Raw genomic sequence first — 18,656 nt, forward strand, 5'->3', positions numbered from 1 at the left:
CCACATACACATGTAAACAAGCCTGTGAATTTAGTGAAGTCTTGCCCTAGATCTTTTGCTAGCCATAAAAGATGAGATTGCCCATCACATAACACAATGTATTACACATGTGGAAAAAAAGGCCATGTCCAAGCAACTTGTTTGCAACGACACAAAAACGCCAATTTTGCCCGCTCCCAGAAAAAACAGCTTGTGCACAGGCACTGCACTTTGTGTTTTCAAAACCTATGACAAGTTCTGACAAAAGTAAGATTAAGGTTGTGTCTTCTTCTCGCCCTAGTGCTGTGCAACAACGTTCTAACAAATTATTTGTCTCATTATGCATTGCTGGTCATCGTGTAAACTTTCAGTTAGGCACAGGTGCCTCAGTAACTTTGCTTAATCATGCCACATATGAACAGTTAGGCTCACCATGCCTTTCTAAATCTAGCAAGCACCTCACTGCTTACAACTGACAGGAAATTCCAGTGCTTAGACACTGAAGTTTGCCTACCACTTACAAATCTCACACCAGGACAGTGAATTTTACTGTGTTGAAATCACAATACAGTGAGAACATTTTTGGTTTATATGCCTTTGATCTGTTTGACTTAGCATCCACGAAAACGTGCTTTCCATATCAGCTTTCACACCAAAAGACAGTGTCACTAGCTTGCTTAACGAATTTCCTGAACCATTTTCAGAAGGAATGGGAGAAGGTAATAACTTTGTAGTGCATGTTACATTGAAAGACAATGCACAGCCTAAGTTTCTCCAGCCCCCCCCCCCCTTATCCAATTGTTTTAAGAGCTAAAATAACCACTGAAATGAAAGAATTGCAAGATAATGGTGTAATTTCTCCCATTCAAGCTAGTCAATGGGCAGGCCCTTTTGTTTTGTTACCTAAGCCTTCTGATCACATTCGCATCTGTGTTGACTTCAAGTCTACAGTCAACCCACAGACAGTAGTTGACACTTATCTGTTACCTCACCCTGAGGAACTCGTGGGCAGGCTTGGTGCAGGACATTACTTTTCTAAGATAGATTTGGGTGGTGCCTACTCGTAGATTCCATTGGATGAAGAATTACAGAAAGTGTCTGTTGTAAATACGCACTTAAGACTGTTCAAGTATTTGCATTTGGCCTTCGGCAGTGCTTTCACACCCGCCATTTTTCAACATTACTTGAAACAGCTGACTGCAAAAGGGCCATTTTGTTCAAACTACTTTGACAATATTGTTGTTTCAGGTTGTAAACCAGAAGAACACACTTCCAATTAGTGTAATTTTTTTTTTTTTCAAGTGTTGTCAGAAGCAGAACTCAAGTGTCATCTCAAAAAGTGTGACTTTTTTCAAACTGAACTACAGAACTTAAGTCATATGATAAACAGCCAGGTTGTGCATCCTTGCCAATATCATTTGCTTGCAATACATGACCTACCTGTTCCTCACAATGCGTCTGAACTGAAGTCAGAACTAGGCAAGATGACATACTACATTCGGTTTATACCGAATACCACTCAGATCACGGCTCCACTGCATCGCTTGTGTTGCAAAAATGTGCCTTTTGTGTGGACTACAGATTGTCAAGACGCGTTTCAGAAATTCAAAAATGCTCTGCTAAGTGAAAGATGTTTAGTACATTTTGACCCTGCCAAGCCAGTAGTTTTGCAAGCTGACACTTCTTTCTACGGAATCGGCACTGTGCTTGCACACAGAATTGGTGCACATGACAGACCTATTGCTTTTGTGTCAAAGTTGCTCACTGAAACTCAGTGCAATTATTCACAAATCGCTATTGTGTATGGCGTGACAAAATTCCATCACTATTTGTATGGTTGCAAGTTCTATTTAATGACATATTATAAGCATTGCAGTCCTTGTTTCATCTGTCTAATACGGTTCCTACATGCATTGCTCAAAAATGGCAATGTTCGGCTTTGTTACTTTTGCAGTATCAGTATGAAACTGTGTACAGATCTACAGCAAAGCACAGCAATGCAGACGCCCTATATCACCTTCTGATTGGCTCAGGCTTTGATTTTGATGTGTCTGCCGCATCTTGTTGCCAAATCGATGTGCAGGACTCTGAATTGCTGGAATCTTTTCCCTTGCACTAGCAAAAAATTACACAGTCCATGGAAACAGACCCATATCTCATTACACTTGCACGTCTTGTTGGCCTTATTCATTGAACAGTATCCAGAACTCAGTTGTGCACTGATATTTTGCATGTCGGCACAACCTTTCAGTACAACAGGGTTGTGATTCTAGTTCAAAATGACAGTGGACAATCGTGTGTACTTATTCCCAAAGTGTTGCAAAAGGATGCATTGCAATTGCTCCACCACACAAAGGACATTGGGGAATTGTTCACACTAAACAGTTAGCACGCCAGCACTGTGCTTGGCAGGGCACGGATGTCCACATTCAACAGATAACGTCACAGTGTCGCGCATGCATGGAAAACCAATCTGCTCTGCCACAGACATTCGAAGCTTGGCCTAAGACTCAATCGCCACGGCAACGAATGCACATTGGCTTTGCAGGACCATTCTGGAACACTCGTTGGCTCATAGTGGTAGACTCTTTTAGCAAGTTTCCATTTGCAGTGCCCATGGCTTCTACTGCATCATGTAACACCATTCCATTGTTGTCTTCCACATTTTGCACAGAAGGTTTCCCTGAAGTACTTGTCTAGGACAATGAACCACAGTTCACTTCACGTGATTTTGAACAGTTTTGTGAATGAAATAGCATTCGTCATCTAGCAAGTGCTCCATTTCACCCCCAGTCCAACGAAGAAGCAGAATGCTTCGTACGCACTTTTAAGCAAAAGATGGCCACGCTTCAAACCACCCACACTTGGGAACAGGTGTTGCAACTCTTTCTTGCCTCCTATTGCTCCCACCCACAAGATGGACCATCACTGGCGGAACTTCTGCTTAGCCACTGCCATCAGACGCTACTACACTTACTGCACCCACTGCAACATATGCCACCGCCAATGGTCTGCAAGTATCGCTGAGTGCTGCAAATTTTCTTCTTTTCAGGATTTATGGCAACTGCAGGCACTGGGAAAGAGGCATGATCCAGGAAGGCACTGACTCTTATATGTACTTGATTGCAGGTCCCGATGGTTTGCAGTGCCACGACCAGAACCAAATTCATGCATGTCATTTGCTCCATGGTTCTGCTGCTTTTCTTCACCCAGATTCGCGGCCTCGCGGAGCCATGCAGCCTTCGCAGCAGCCCAATGGTGCCACCAGGGCATCCCAGGAGGAGCAGATAGATGATGCACCCTCGCCCCCACTGCCCCCGCTCTCTGACCCAATGGACCTGAACCCACCATCACTGTCATCACCTGGAACATGCTCTTGGGCCTGGATGTGTGCCCTGGCAGCAGTTTTTCGGAGGATGTTCCTGTTGCCTTGCAGGCCAGATGGTGGGACACTGTCGAGAGTACGCTATCCTCCACAGTCACGGCTCCCAGCTTATATCTACGTCCAGCATTTTGCCTCCCTCCCCATTGTCATTTGCAGCCTCGCTACACAACAACGGTGCAGCATTTCGGAGGGGGTGGAGAGGGGGGGGGGTTATGTGCTGGCATAAGCTGTCCCAGCAATCTGGTCAGCAAAGAGGTTATGAGAAGATAGCTGCATCAAGCACGCCTATTAGGAGAGAGGCCAAAGACAGACTCGTAAGAAATGCGCTGCCAGCGCCCTCTCGATTGCAAGTATTTAGATCACTGCCGCTGACTGGAGGGGTCAGTCTCAGAGTCAGTCGCAGTCAGCTCAGTTACCAGCTCAGTCACTATTCTAGTCGGTGTTTATCAGTTCACGTCACCAGCAGGAGTGTAGTGTTTATAGCGGGATTTACACTTCACCAGCAGTGAGGCTAATACAGACTATTATGGAACAGCTTCTACCACAACACATTGACTTGCTTAAAGATAAGTAGCTTCCTATTCTTGTGAATAAAGAACCCTGTTAATACATGTGTGCAGTTGTGTTGTAGAAAGAGTATGCTGGCCACCAAACAACATCCACTCCCTTGCTTCCCCTGGTACAAGACTCTACAGTATCGACAAGGACACAAAAGAAGCCACATAAACAAACAGAAATTGAGCTAAGCCACAACTAACATAAAGTGAGCAATGTGTGAAACAACAAACAAATTCAGGAATACTATTGTATCTATTGAGATGATAGATCTTCAATCACTCAAAACATTTTTATAAGCAAAAACATACCATTCTACATCAACTGAGGTAACTGGGCAGTATTTGGATTTGGGTGCTATGTTGGCACTTATTGTTTCTGGTAAAAGTTCGCCTGTCCCATCAATAAAGCTATCAATTTGGCAAATCCAGATAATGCTGGCCTTGAGTTATTGCGTATTTCTTCCAGAGCATTTGTGTAAATTGTCGGTATTTAATTTTCATGAAATGCTGATTCATCTGATATATTTTGATTTAAGCAATATTTGTGCAGGAAGCCTTTGAGTGCTGGGTTTGTATGTTTGTGAAGAGGAGTATTGCTTGCAATGAATTCTTCACACAGATCCATGTTAAACCAACTTCTTTGGTTACCTTTGGGCAAATCCCTGCTACTGCAGCTTGCTGTTGTCAGCAGTTGTTGTCGTGCTCCTTTCTTCTGCATTCCTGTGATATGAAGACTTGTCTTGACATGCTGGTCTGTTTGAAACTTTTTTTTGCACGAAATGTTTTCTCGCAAACTCGACAATATAAACACTTACGTCATATGTAAATGTTTCAGGATGGTCAGCTATCCACGAAACGATGTTTCTTTTTTTGGGTGGCATGGCACACAGCACATTACACACTATACATTGTAGACACGTTCAACTGTGTACAAGTAAATAGAAAGCTACACTGAAACAATGGATGTGCAACTAAAAGCTTGCGCAACTTAATTTAATCGTTGCCAATGCGTACAGTATGACAGCAGAGGGGATTAACCAGGGGCGCGGGCGCAGGAGCATTGGCTCTGTCTGCCTGTTCCTGTTCCTCTTCTGTAATGACTTTGCTAGGCAGTGGTCTCTCAGTTAGCGATTGCACACAGTTCTAGGTCACGGTCAATCTGTGAGACATCAAAACTAGATCAAGCTAGAGACCGCCCATCTAAATTTTTAAAATATTGTAAACATAGAGCAAAAATATGCATCATCACTAGTTTTTAGTTAAAATATGCAGTAACCGGTGGGAAGGAGCCAAATCTGCAAATGCATACAATCCAGTTTCTACTCATAATATACATGTTAAATCATTGATCTAGTGTATAGGAGACACATCAGCTAAACCAGTAAATGTACCAAAGCTATCTGTCCGAACACTCAGTGCCCATAATAGAACTGATATGACGGATGACAGAGAGAAGGGCAAAATACTAAATTCTTTTTTCCAAAACTGTTTCACTGGGGAAAATGGTACTGAGTTTCTTCTTTTAAATCATCACATGAACAACAAAACTGCAGATACTGATACAAGTAATCACAGAATTGAAAATCAATTAAAATTGCTCAATAGAGCAACTATAGGCCAAAATAACTGATGTCAGTCCGTTGTAGTAGAGTTTATAACATGTTTTATGCTTTCATATTATGACCTTCCTGCAGACCAAAATTCTCCTCTGCAGGAATCAGTATGAACTGAAGAGCCCAGCTCACTTTGTTCATCCACGACATCCAGAAGGTAGTACACTCCAGCATCTAGGTTGATAGTGTGTTTCTTGACTTCTGGACAGTACCTGATACTGTACCACACTGTTGCCTAGTGAACAAAATAACAGTGTTGGGAATATGAGACCAGGCTTACCATTGGATTGAAGAGTTTCTAGAAAACAGATCACAGAATCTCAATTCTTCATGGACAGAAATTTTTTGTCATCAAAGAAACTTCGGGTGTTGACAAGTGAATGTTATAAGGCAATTGCTGTTCAGAACATATGTAAATGACCCAGTGAATAATGTAAGAAACTGTATGACACTGTTCCAAGATGACACTGTTGTATAAAGAGAAGTGAAATGCACGAAGACCAGTATAGAATGAATCCTCAGTGCAGGGATTAGCAGTTGACAATTAATATAAATAAATGTACATACATCACATAAACAGGATGAAAGACCTGTTATTGTCTCATCTCACAATTGTTGAAAGATTACTGGAAGCAGTCATAGCCATTAAATACCCATCAATGTGCATAAGGAGAAATTGAAAGTGGAACAACCACACAAAACTAGTCATATTAAAGGCAGATGCCAACTGAGATTCATTGGAAGAATCCTGAGTGGGTGTTGTCCACCTAAGATAAGTGTAGCTTACAAAACCTTTTTTCACCAGATGTTTGACTACTGTTCCTCTGTGTGAAATCCTTACCACATAGGAATGACAGACGAAATAGAGAATATACAAAGAAGAGCAGTAAGTTGCATCACAGGCTCATTTACTAAATGCAAAACCATCACAGAGAGGCTTATGCAATTTCAGTTGCAGATGCTAGGACGGAGGCATTGTACATCATGGTGAGGTTTGCTTCTAAAATTTTCAGAACATATGTTCCTAAAAGTCAACCAATATATTTCTCCCTCCTATGTACATCTAGCAAAAAGAACGTTAAGGTCAAATCAAAAAGATCTGAAATCACATGGTGGCTTACCAACAATTGTGCTTTCCATGCATAGTTTGTGACCAGAACAGGAAAGAGAAGAAGTGACAGTGACACACAAAATGCATAAGGTGGCTAGTGGAGTATAGATGTAGATGTAAATATTTTTCCCCTTGTACATTATTAATGCATGTCAGGCAGCTCATTACATAACATTCCTTTTTTCCCAGTGTATGTAATTCCAGTTTTTTCCCCATGACAGAAGTAGTGCTGACAGCTGCTAGACAGTATGCATGATGACAACCTGGATAAGATTAGTGCTAATTGCTCATGTGTTAACTTTTTGTAATGCTTTTTATTATGTGACATTACAACTGTGATTATAAAAAGCTAATTTTATTATATTCTCAGTCACATTTCTGATGATGAGCTGAACACAAGTTGAGTGATAAATAATTTGTACACAGCTTAAAACTGCATTTTGGAAAGTGTCATTTTATAAGCAACAGAGATCTGCAGATTAAGTATTTTGCTTGCTCTTTGCAAATTAGGAATTCTGCTCGCTCACACTCAAGCGTGCCAAGATTGGGCACCATTTTTTCAAATACAAATGCCTGGAGCAGGCTGCCTGTGGTCGAATTACACGATGTTGGTCAGAGACTGCCCGGCCTGGCAGGCTGACAACTCTTATGTTGTGGCTGTCAGTACAGCTCTGTTGTGTGCAGGCTGGTGTTGCTTCTGGTATATTCCTACCAGCTGATGGAACTATACTCATATCAATTTAGTTATGCTGTACATGTATATTCCTGCTTGTTAGCAGATGGTGCTTTAGACGACAAAGAACATTTGGAAATAGTTAAATGTCTCACAGACCACATCAATTCTCCTGTAAAAACCGCCATGTCAGCTCAGTACTGCATGCAATTATAGAAACATAAACTCAATTTTAACTATTTCTAAACTTTAGCAGGTGTGCATGCATTTTTTCCATGCAGTTTCTGTGTTTAAAAATAGTGCTCTGTCTAGTTTGGTTTTAAGATTAGGGTAATCTATTATTTTTCATCATTTTGTAATTAACCTAAAAATTACATTGGTTTAAGTTCAGTTTGTTATGTATGGTCCAAATTTGGGCTACAGCCACATTTTGGACCATTTTGCCAATATGATGAACCTGTGACTTTTTTGTTCTAGAATGCTGAACAAAAAGCTAAAATATATCTGGCGGGGGAAGGTAAAGACGGGGAAGGAAACCGATATGACCAAAGTGATTCATGCAGTCAAAAATAAAACTTTATGTACACTGAAGATTTCAACAATATTTAATGTGCCACAAATGATTTTGCAAGCATTTAGTAAGGCTGAAGTTTCTGCTTCAAAATTAATTTAATGGAAAATGGGAAGTAAACTTGTGTTAGATGCAGAGTTAGAAAAAGGAACTAGTGTCTTATCTACTTCACACAGAAGAGAAATTTTATGACTTCACAGTTAGTGACAAGGGATGATCCATTTGAAAAGGGAGAGGAGGAAGAACTTGGGTGTATCTATTTTTGCAACACAATAAGAAATGAATAAGAATTAATTGCTTTCGTTATATAATGTGTGGCCTCCTATAAGACCATAACAGATGATTCTTCAGTCTAATTGGTCATTGCTGAGTGAAAAATTTGTATATATTTGGCTTTTTCCAAACTTGGACTGTTGAAACCACATGAGGGTCTGATACTAGTACCTAATCACTAGTAACTTATTTTTCTTTCCTGCAGTGTCAGAGACTGTGCTGATCCCAAGTGAATTTTGTCAGCTTGCGAATGCGACATTGGCACCTTTTAATAACTTGCATTTACTTGTGAAGGAAGACAGATGACAGTGTCACTAAATTCTACTGTATTTTTAGCTGTACGGGGGTTGTTTGATACGTCTGACAAATAAGCAAGAAAAAATATTTGTTTCATAAACACTTCACCTTATTTCTTGACATAGCCTGCTTTGAGGGATGTACACTTGGTCCAACGATCATCCAGTTTTTTCTTCCCATTGGAAAAAATAGGTTTTATCAAACTCTGCAAAATTCTTATTGACTGCAACTACCAGTTTCTCATTTGATGAAAATTTCTTCCCAGCAAGCCAAAGTTTCAAGTCAGAGAACAGAAGGAAGTCACTTGGGGCTAAGTCTGGTGAAAAGAGAGGTTGAGGAACCAATGCAAAGCCCAATTCATGTACTTTTGCCTCTATTATCATTGATGTGTAGGACGGTGCATTATCCTGGTGAAAGAGCAGTTTTTTGCATACTAACCTTGGTCTCTTTTCAGCCAGCCAACAATGAAGCATAATACAGTCCAATTATGATCTTGCCTTTTCCAAGTAATTCTTTGGAATACCGAAAACAGTGACCATCACCTTGCCAGCTGACAAAATGGTCTTTGCCTTCTTCAGTGCACTTTCACCAGCCTTTGTCTATTGTTTTCACTGCTGTTTTGACTATGGTGTGTAATGATGGATCCAGGTTTCATCATCAGTCACCAATCAGGACAAAAAGTCTTGCGGAGTTTGGTTGAACACTGCCAGGTGTTGTGTTGAAATGCTGTGCCAGATGCACTTTTGGTCAACTATGAGCAATCATGGCACCTATCTCACACACAGCCTCTTCACAGCCAATTCTCCATGCAGGATATTATGCACTCACTCAGTTAAGATGCCTGCAGTCTCAGAATCTCAGAAATCTCACAAATTTTCATTTGGCAGCCTTGCATTACCATATCGTGGACCTTGTAAATTGTTTCCTTTAAAGTGGCATGAATTGGATGGCAGGAGCGCGCTTCATTTTTATGGTGCTTGTCCAGCCACATTCAAATTCATTAATCCAGAAGTAAATGGTCCTCTCTGATGCTGCAGAGTCTGCAAGAACTTCATCCAATACTGCTTTGATTTGTGCAGCAGTCAATACTTCAAATGAAAATGTCTAATAACAGCACAAAACTTTATTTTCTCCATTTTCAATCGCAGTTGACACAATGACCAATTCAGACAGCTGTCAACAATGAACTGTATGCTGTTGAAATTCTTTATATGATCCTTAGAATAATCAACCTTACCAACCATGAAGGCACAACTAAAATGTTCCCTTTTGTCATGGAATTTAACCTGACTTACCAAACCACCCTTGTCTTTAACTTACAGTAAAGTATTGTCTAAAATATAGGAAGTGGTAAATTGCACACCATCACACTTTTTCAGTACAAGATTTGTAAATCAAGTGAACATGGTTCACAAATAGCGTCCTCACTGTTACTAGTTATTAAAAGGTAAATGGTTTATTAAGAAGCTAAGATTTCATTCTACCATAAGTGAAAATAAAATCAGAGTTTTTAACTGCACACTTGTCAAAACAGATCGAGAAATGAGATGGAATTAAAAATCATGCAAAATGAAAATTAGAAGTTTTCTTTTTTCACAAGGTAAGTGAAGCACTTGATGAAAAATAAGTCCATAAAATGATGTGTAAAGAACGAGCGTGAGGGAAGTCACATGCAACTGTTTCCTGCGAGAAAAGTGACGACACTGGCATATGCTAGACTTTCACAGAACTATGTGCACTAAACACTTCAAGTGAGCATAAATGCCAGATGTGGAAGCTATGGAGTACCATGCATCCAAAACGCTTTTTTGACTTTTTTGATGACCAGCATACTAAAAATTAATCCACACAGACATAGCCTGGACAATATTTGAACCACTCTACATCCAGTTCACGGCAAATTATTAAAGACTTAATGTCTCAAAGTGTGGTGTCACCGCCAGACACCACACTTGCTAGGTGGTAGCTTTAAATTGGCCGCGGTCCATTAGTACATGTCGGACCCGTGTGTCGCCACTGTCAGTACTTGCCGACCTAGTGCCACCACATGGCAGGTCTAGAAAGGCGTACTAGCACTCGCCCCAGTTGTACGACGACTTTGCTAGCGACTACACTGCCGAAGCCTTTCTCTCAGTTGCCGAGAGACAGTTAGAATAGCCTTCAGCTAAGTCCATGACTACGACCAAGCAAGGCGCCATTAACCGTATCTGAAGATAGTCTAATTTGTATAGTCAAGAGCGATGTACCACAAGGATGCAATAAAGTTAAGTATCCGAGGAACTGCATATTTTTCTCTATAGCATTCATCAAGTATCCTGTTCCAGAACTCACGCCAGCCGGCGTGTGTGTACGCGTGCCTTTCGGCTACCTCCGAGTGGTGTGGCTGTCTTGCTACGCCACAACAGATTGGCGACGAGTCTCAAAAGAGGCTTTCGCGTTCGTATTGCTCTGATTTGATTTGTTTGTCATGGCTTCGCCACAATCTCCAGATGTACTGTCCGAATTTTATCGCTTGCAGAATCAGCAGACGCAGGCGTTATTGGATGCCCTTGGACAGCTCGTCCAGGGTCAACGTGCACTGCACACCGATGCGGCCACCGCCGCTTCATTGCTACCGCAGCCACAACATGCAGTTCCACCGCAGTTTCGCCAGTTTGACCAAACCCACGAGACCTGGACTGAGTGGTCACGCCAATTTGGATTCCATCTCGCCGCCTACAGAATTCAAGGTAATGAGCGGCAGCCGTTTTTGCTTTCGTGTGTCGGTGTGTCCACCTACCGTGTGATAGTGAAATTGTTTCCCCGACGCGACGTAGCAACTCTGTCCTACGAGGAAATTTTGTCTGCTCTAGATGCCTATTTCAAAGAAACAGTCAATGTAGTTGCAAAAAGGTATACGTTCTTCCGTACAAAACGTACGGCCGGTCAAACTAATCGGGAGTGGGTTGCAACTTTGCAAGGCCTTACTAGGGATTGCGCTTTTGAATGCGACTGTGGCCTTCCTTATTCAGATACAATGGTGCGTGATGCAATAGCACAAGAACGTTTCTGATGTTCGCATAAGGGAACAGATTTTGAAACTAGTCAATCCCTCCCTTCAACAAGTGATAGACATACTGGATAGGCAAGACACACTTGACTTTGCTCAGGAATCATTTGCCACTTCGCCAGCTGTGTGTCGCATTAACTGGCCCGCCGGGCGCGCTGCAAGGAACTGTAAACAGCCTTCGCGCACGTCCGCACAAACATGTGTCCCGCGAAAGCGAGCAAATGCAGTGCTGAAATCATGCCCGCGGTGTGCAACTCGACATTCGCGTGAGAATTGCCCGTCACGCCAAGCTATTTGCTTTTTCTGTAATAAGAAAGGACATGTTCAAAGTGTTTGCCAGAAAAAGCTTAGATCGGACACTACCACCCATTCCAGGCCCTTTGCTTCGCGCCGGAATCGAACCAAGGACACTCCGGCTCGGGAACCTTCGCCCATGGACATTCACGTAGTTAATGCCAATCCGCCCAGTGTTCCTCTCTCTAGTGACTGTGTTTGTCCCACAAAAAGTGTGCGTCGACGTCGACGGCAATCCCGTCACGTCGCAAGTGATTCTGTCCCAGTGTCTGTTCAAGTTGCACATAACAGTCGCTCTTGTCGTCAGCAGGACAATAAACTTTCTGTAGATTTGGACTTTGCCGGACAAGTGATACCGTTCCAGCTCGATACCGGAGCTGCAGTCTCATTGCTCAATCACGCCACATACAAATAACTGGGCACACCGCCGTTGCGTGCCGCAAAAGTTCAGCTCACTAGTTATTCAGGACAGCATATCTCTGTGTTAGGACAGTGCAGCCTTCTTGCAACATATAAGGGACAAACAAAACTTGTGTCATTTTACGTTCTTCGTTCTTCTGCTGCAGTGAACTTGTTTGGTTTAGATTTATTTCAATTGTTTAACTTGTCTATCGTAAATCAGGTCCTATCAGTGAAACAGACTGTGCCTTCCGCCAGTGTTTCTCGTCTATGTGAGGAATTTGCAGACATTTTTGCACCGGGCCTTGGTTGCGCTAAGAACTATGAAGCACATTTGGAACTCAAAGTCAACGCGCAACCGAAATTTTTCAGAGCGCGCAATGTTCCCCACGCATTGTGTGACGAGGTCGCAAGAACATTACACGATTTAGAATCACAAGATGTAATTGAACATGTGCAGGCTTCTCTCTGGGCCTCACCCTTAGTAATTTTGCAAAAACCTTCCGGAAAATTGAGACTTTGCGTGGACTTCAAGGCAACAGTGAATCCACAACTAGTGACTGCTACTTTTCTTTTGCCCCGCCCGGAAGATCTTCTTGACAAACTGTGTCCGGGAAAATATTTTTCAAAGTTGGACCTAGCAGATGCGTACTTGCAAATACCGGTGGACGAAGAATCCCAGCGCGTATTGGTGGTTAACACGCATCTTGGATTGTACAGATTCAAAAGACTGCCATTCGGGTGTGCATCTGCCCCTGCATTGTTTCAGCAATATTTACAAACTATTTGTGCGTCGGTCCCTACTGCAGCAAACTATCTGGACGATATAGTGATCTCCGGAAAGACAGAAGCAGAACATTTACAAAATCTCCGAACATTATTTCAGGTCTTGCGACAGAATGGTCTTCGCTTGAGGAAGGACAAATGTGTGTTTTTTGCTCGTGACTTGCCATATCTGGGACATGTCATTAATGCCCAAGGCATACATCCGAGTCCGAAGCACCTCCGTGCCATACAGGACTTGCCTTCACCGCAAACTTTGAAGCAGCTACAGAGTGTGTTGGGAAAAATAAATTACTACCATAACTTTATTCCGCATGCCTCTTCCATTTCAGCTCCGCTTCATCGCTTACGCCGTAAAGGTGTTCCGTTCGTCTGGTCGACGGAATGCGAACGCGCCTTTCACCAATTGAAATCGGCGTTGCTTTCAAATACTTGCCTTACGCCATTCGATCCCCAGAAACCCCTTTTGTTGATGGTAGATGCATCGGATTTCGGGATCGGTGCTGTGCTTGCGCACAAAGATGGTTCGCATGATCGCCCTACAGCCTTTGCGTCCAAATTGCTCTCGTCAGCGCAAAGAAATTATTCCCAGATAGAGAAGGAAGCTTTGGCTCTCGTGTTTGGTGTTACAAAGTTTCACGATTTCTTGTATGGTCGTCACTTTACCATCATCACAGACCACAAACCTTTGACATCGCTGTTTCATCCGAACAAGCCTGTACCTCCACGTACAGCGCAGAAATTCATTCGCTGGTCTATTTTCCTCTCGCAGTACCGCTACGATATCCTGTATCGGTCCACTGCTCAGCACGGAAACGCCGATGCGTTGTCCCGTTTGCCTGTTGCTGAGGATAAAGCATTCGATTCTTCCGAACTTGCTTGCATGTTCATTGATGCGGAAACTGATGACGTGGTCGAATCGTTTCCGATTGATTTTCGTCGTGTAGCTACAGCCACAGCTGCTGACCCTGTCCTTGCTACCGTTTTGCGTTTTGTTGCTACGCAATGGCCCTTGTCGAAGTCACGGATCGAGGATCCGTTGGTTCGCCGATTTTTTGCTCACAAGGAGAGACTTTTTGTACGACGTGGTGTTTTGTTGTTGCGTTCTGATAATGATCAGTCTAGGGTCGTGGTCCCACATTCATTACAGTCCTCTGTCTTAAAGCTTCTCCACCAAGGACATTGGGGTATAGTGCACACGAAACAACTTGCTCGTCAGCACTGTACTTGGTTCGGAATCGATGCTGCGATTACGAATATGTGCTCTTCTTGCATGGCGTGTGTGTTTTGTTGTTGCGTTCTGATAATGATCAGTCTAGGGTCGTGGTCCCACATTCGTTACAGTCCTCTGTCTTAAAGCTTCTCCACCAAGAACATTGGGGTATAGTGCGTACGAAACAACTTGTTCGTCAGCACTGTACTTGGTTCGGAATCGATGCTGCGATTACGAATATGTGCTCTTCTTGCATGGCGTGTGCTGAACAACAATCCGCACCGCCGCGGAAATTCTTTGCATGGCCGAAAGCCACTTCCCCTTGGCAACGCTTACACATCGATTTTGCTGGTCCATTCTGGAATGCTCGATGGTTGGTTGTTGTCGATTCCTTCAGTAATTTTCCTTTTGTTGTCCGGATGTCTTCCACGACGTCTTCTGCCACCATCCGAGCGTTGTCTGCTATCTTTTGCATTGAAGGTCTTCCACAGACTATTGTTTCCGACAATGGCCCACAATTCATGTCCGCAGAATTTCAGTCATTCTGCAAGACCAATGGTATTCAACATCTGACATCCGCGCCGTTTTCGCCTCAGTCAAACAGTGCCGCTGAACGATTGGTCTGGACTTTTAAGTCACAGATGTTGAAGTTGAAAGAGTCGCATTCTCGGGAGGACGCGTTGTTGCTCTTTTTGTCTTCGTATCGCTCTCAGCCCCGCGATGGTCGCTCGCCGGCTGAGTTGCTTCACGGTCGTCCTCATCGAACCTTGATGTCTTTGCTGCATCCGCCGCATCAGGTTCCTGTGCAGCGGCAGACTCCTGCTTTTGCTCCAGGCGACGTGGTATTCTATCGCAACTATCGCGGTTCACGGCGTTGGCTCGCAGGGCGCATCCTTCGCTGCCTCGGCCGCGCTATGTATCTGGTTTTGGGGGCCTCTGGTGAGGTGCGTCGGCATCTCAATCAGCTGCGCCTCAGTCGTCGCCTGGATTCTGCCACTCCCCGTCTGCTTTCAGCGACGGAGCCGTCCGGTCAGCGCCCTGGGGACCCATCTACTGGCTCGCCTCATCCCCAGGTGTTACCGACGATGCCTTCCATTTTGCCCCATGGCATCGCGCTGCCGCCGCCGCCGGCGCAGCCCGCAGAGGACGCTTCGCTGCAGCCGCCATCCGCCTCCCTGGGTCACGCGCCACCGATCGCTTCCCGTGACCAGCTGTCCTTCACTCCGGACCACATGGCGTCATCGCGCGTCGGATACCCCGACGCAATGGAGGTCGACCCTTCGGCCCCTCCTGTCTCTTTACGGGCGCATACGCCGCATGTTGACGTGCACCCTGGAGTAGGTTTCCAGGCGTTTCCTAGCTCCCCTCGGACCGAATGGCCGGGTGCGGGTGGCACAGCCTCGCCTGTTGTTAGGCTCCCCACCTCATCGCATACGTCAACATGGGGCTCTCCCCACGGCGGTCGGAAGCCTTATCACACGACCGTTCGGCGATTTGCGGGGGAGGAATGTGGTGTCACCGCCAGACACCACACTTGATAGGTGGTAGCTTTAAATTGGCCGCGGTCCATTAGTACATGTCGGACCCGTGTGTCGCCACTGTCAGTACTTGCCGACCTAGTGCCACCACATGGCAGGTCTAGAAAGGCGTACTAGCACTCGCCCCAGTTGTACGACGACTTTGCTAGCGACTACACTGCCGAAGCCTTTCTCTCAGTTGCCGAGAGACAGTTAGAATAGCCTTCAGCTAAGTCCATGACTATGACCTAGCAAGGCGCCATTAACCGTATCTGAAGATAGTCTAATTTGTATAGTCAAGAGCGATGTACCACAAGGATGCAATAAAGTTAAGTATCCGAGGAACTGCATATTTTTCTCTATAGCATTCATCAAGTATCCTGTTCCAGAACTCACGCCAGCCGGCGTGTGTGTACGCGTGCCTTTCGGCTACCTCCGAGTGGCGTGGCTGTCTTGCTATGCCACAACACAAAGATCTGTATTGCACCATTTAAACCAAAAAAATACCCACTAGTTCAACAAACTGACATTAATAGTCATGCACTAAATGAAATACTATATGCAAAATTCCTTAATGTTGAACAACAAGCTAAAACTAAGTCAGCACAGAGATCAAGTGCAAATCTGGAAGTTCACTGGCATGTTTTGTATTTATAAGTGTACTGATATGAAAACCACAATGCTAGCTTCTTTTGCATACTTGCACTCCCCTATTCTACAATGGAATTATCTCTTGGAGCAATGCACCAAAAGCAAAGAAAGTATTTATTCAGTAAATGTAGGCAATAAGGCTTTAAAGAAGAGGAATTTTCAAAGATCTATGAATTAATACTCTCATTTCACAGTGCATATACTCTTTAAGGATGTGTAATGTTAGTTTACACAAAAACTGGTTCCATGTAGACTGTCTCCTTGATTCAGTCAGAGTGTGGTTGTATAATCATGTATCAAGGTTTTCAGCAAGCTCTCATTGAACATACATGAGGAACTGGGAACCCTTATGAATTCAAAAGAAAATTAAAAGCATACCTTGTTAGCTAACCCAAAAAATTATCTAGCTATCTAGATCCAAGGATTTAAGATGCCAGATAGTCAGATGACAAGTAACAACACTCACTATAAATAGGATGCATGCATGTAAATGTCTGCAGTACAAGTACAGTTGTGTAGATGTTAGATTGACTGTAGGAGACATATAGCAGCAGTAGCTTCTTTCATAGCAGTAGCTTTCCTGTTCATTTTCTAATATTAAATTTCTCCTAAATGTGAAAAATAGTGCCTGACAGTTTAAGGATAGTTAATTATTATGGAAACTTAACAGCTGCTTCTCTTTATCAGTTTAAAGCCTGAAAGTGCTAAATCCCTGAGCTTGTCCTTCACATTAATACCTATGAACAAAAAGACAAAAATCTTACTGCTGTGAAGTGTTCTTCATACAAGGCTCAATCTTACAAGTATTGTCCGTGCTATGCTGACTGGGCAACAAAAACTACAGACATAAAAGTAAGTGCTCTAGACCACAAAGTTATTATTACTCATGGTGAAACTATATTTATCACAGTGTTTATAATTACTTGATATTTAAAAGCCTTACTTGAAGCTGATATTCAATAACAGGAAGTTCTTGGTTTGGTGTTGGACCAAACTGTTTCCGAACAGCTGAGTAACGAACTGCAATGGTTACAGCCTTTGACAGCAATGCAGCCGATAAATTAGCAGAAGTCACCAAATAGTGAAGTGCCAGTTGAGTTTGGACATCTGTAAGTACAAACGTTGGCTAGAAGGATGAGGATTTTAAAACATAATGATGAGGATTTTAAAACATAATATTATGAATCAAGCTAAATAACTTCCATATAGTTGAGTCAGCATAAGTTTATCCCTGACAGTTGCAGTGAATTCGGCATGGTAGCTTCATGTGCCTACTTCGACCAATAATATAATGCAGTTTTGTTAACATCTCTATGGCAACACCTTGTGTTGTCACAGCTGTTTAGATGGCTATTGTTTTTGCCTACATCTTTGCCTACACTTTGAAACTGAAAACTTGCATCAGTGTTGCAAGCTGTTGGGGGATCTTCCAATACCATCTCAACTACATAACAGTTAAATATTCATCATAGTTACACTAAGAAACAATAGCTTCTACCTTTTTCTCAGTTTTGTAATAAGTCAGAGATAGATTGTTTGTTAGAAGCCATACTTGGTAGAAGCATACATGGAGCAAAAACAAAGCTGAGGTCTTACATTTTCGAAAAAGTTATGATAATTATTGATTTGTTGCACAAATATTAAAAAAAGTTAATGCCACTGAGACATTACCTCACCTATGGCAAGGTAGGAGGGGATTTAAATAAACAATCATCAATGTTCTACTTTCAAGGCATTGCTTACAAATAAATCTGGCATGAAAACATAAGTGTGATTGTTTTACACTGAATGGCTCATGGGCCATCTACAGAAAAAATTACCAATCACCTAGACTCCTAAATTCCTCATCCAGTTCAAATTCACTGACGATTTCTTATTAAGTGGACCAATGGTGAGGCCATCCTTATTCTCATTTTCCAAGAATCTCATTATTGCTCCCATTCATATCACATGGTCCTCCTGAACTTAGTAAGCAAGTGTGCTTAGTCTCAACATCCACCTCACTGATGGCTATGTAAAAAAAAAATCTCTGTTCACTCTATGACTATTCACTGACTACTTCTGCAACCAGACATACACCGGTGACTGGCAGGTCTCCAGGCTTTGTCATCCAGCTTACAAGCTGGCAGGCCAGTACCAGCTGGTGTATGCACCACAAGTATGTAAACTTTCCAGACAAGCACCAAAATGCCAACACAGTACACTTCAACAACGATGGCACTGCAATCAAATCATGTATTACAAGCAGAAATCCATTTGCCTGTCTATCAAACCACCACCAAATGTCTAGC

General features: G+C 43.0%; 1 protein-coding gene across 10 annotated transcripts in view; it reads right to left on the reverse strand.

Annotated features, from left to right (window-relative positions):
* LOC126170411 (peroxisomal acyl-coenzyme A oxidase 3-like) overlaps positions 1-18,656 on the reverse strand; it is a 97,555-nt gene that overhangs the window by 39,022 nt on the left and 39,877 nt on the right. For all 10 annotated transcript variants that reach the window (XM_049920725.1, XM_049920724.1, XM_049920729.1 and 7 more), the window contains one exon: positions 17,309-17,472. In XM_049920725.1, the coding sequence (XP_049776682.1) occupies positions 17,309-17,472 (164 nt within the window). The remainder of the gene's footprint in view (positions 1-17,308; positions 17,473-18,656) is intronic.

The sequence above is a fragment of the Schistocerca cancellata genome, chromosome 1 (assembly GCF_023864275.1).
Source record: "Schistocerca cancellata isolate TAMUIC-IGC-003103 chromosome 1, iqSchCanc2.1, whole genome shotgun sequence".
Classification (NCBI taxonomy): domain Eukaryota; kingdom Metazoa; phylum Arthropoda; class Insecta; order Orthoptera; family Acrididae; genus Schistocerca; species Schistocerca cancellata.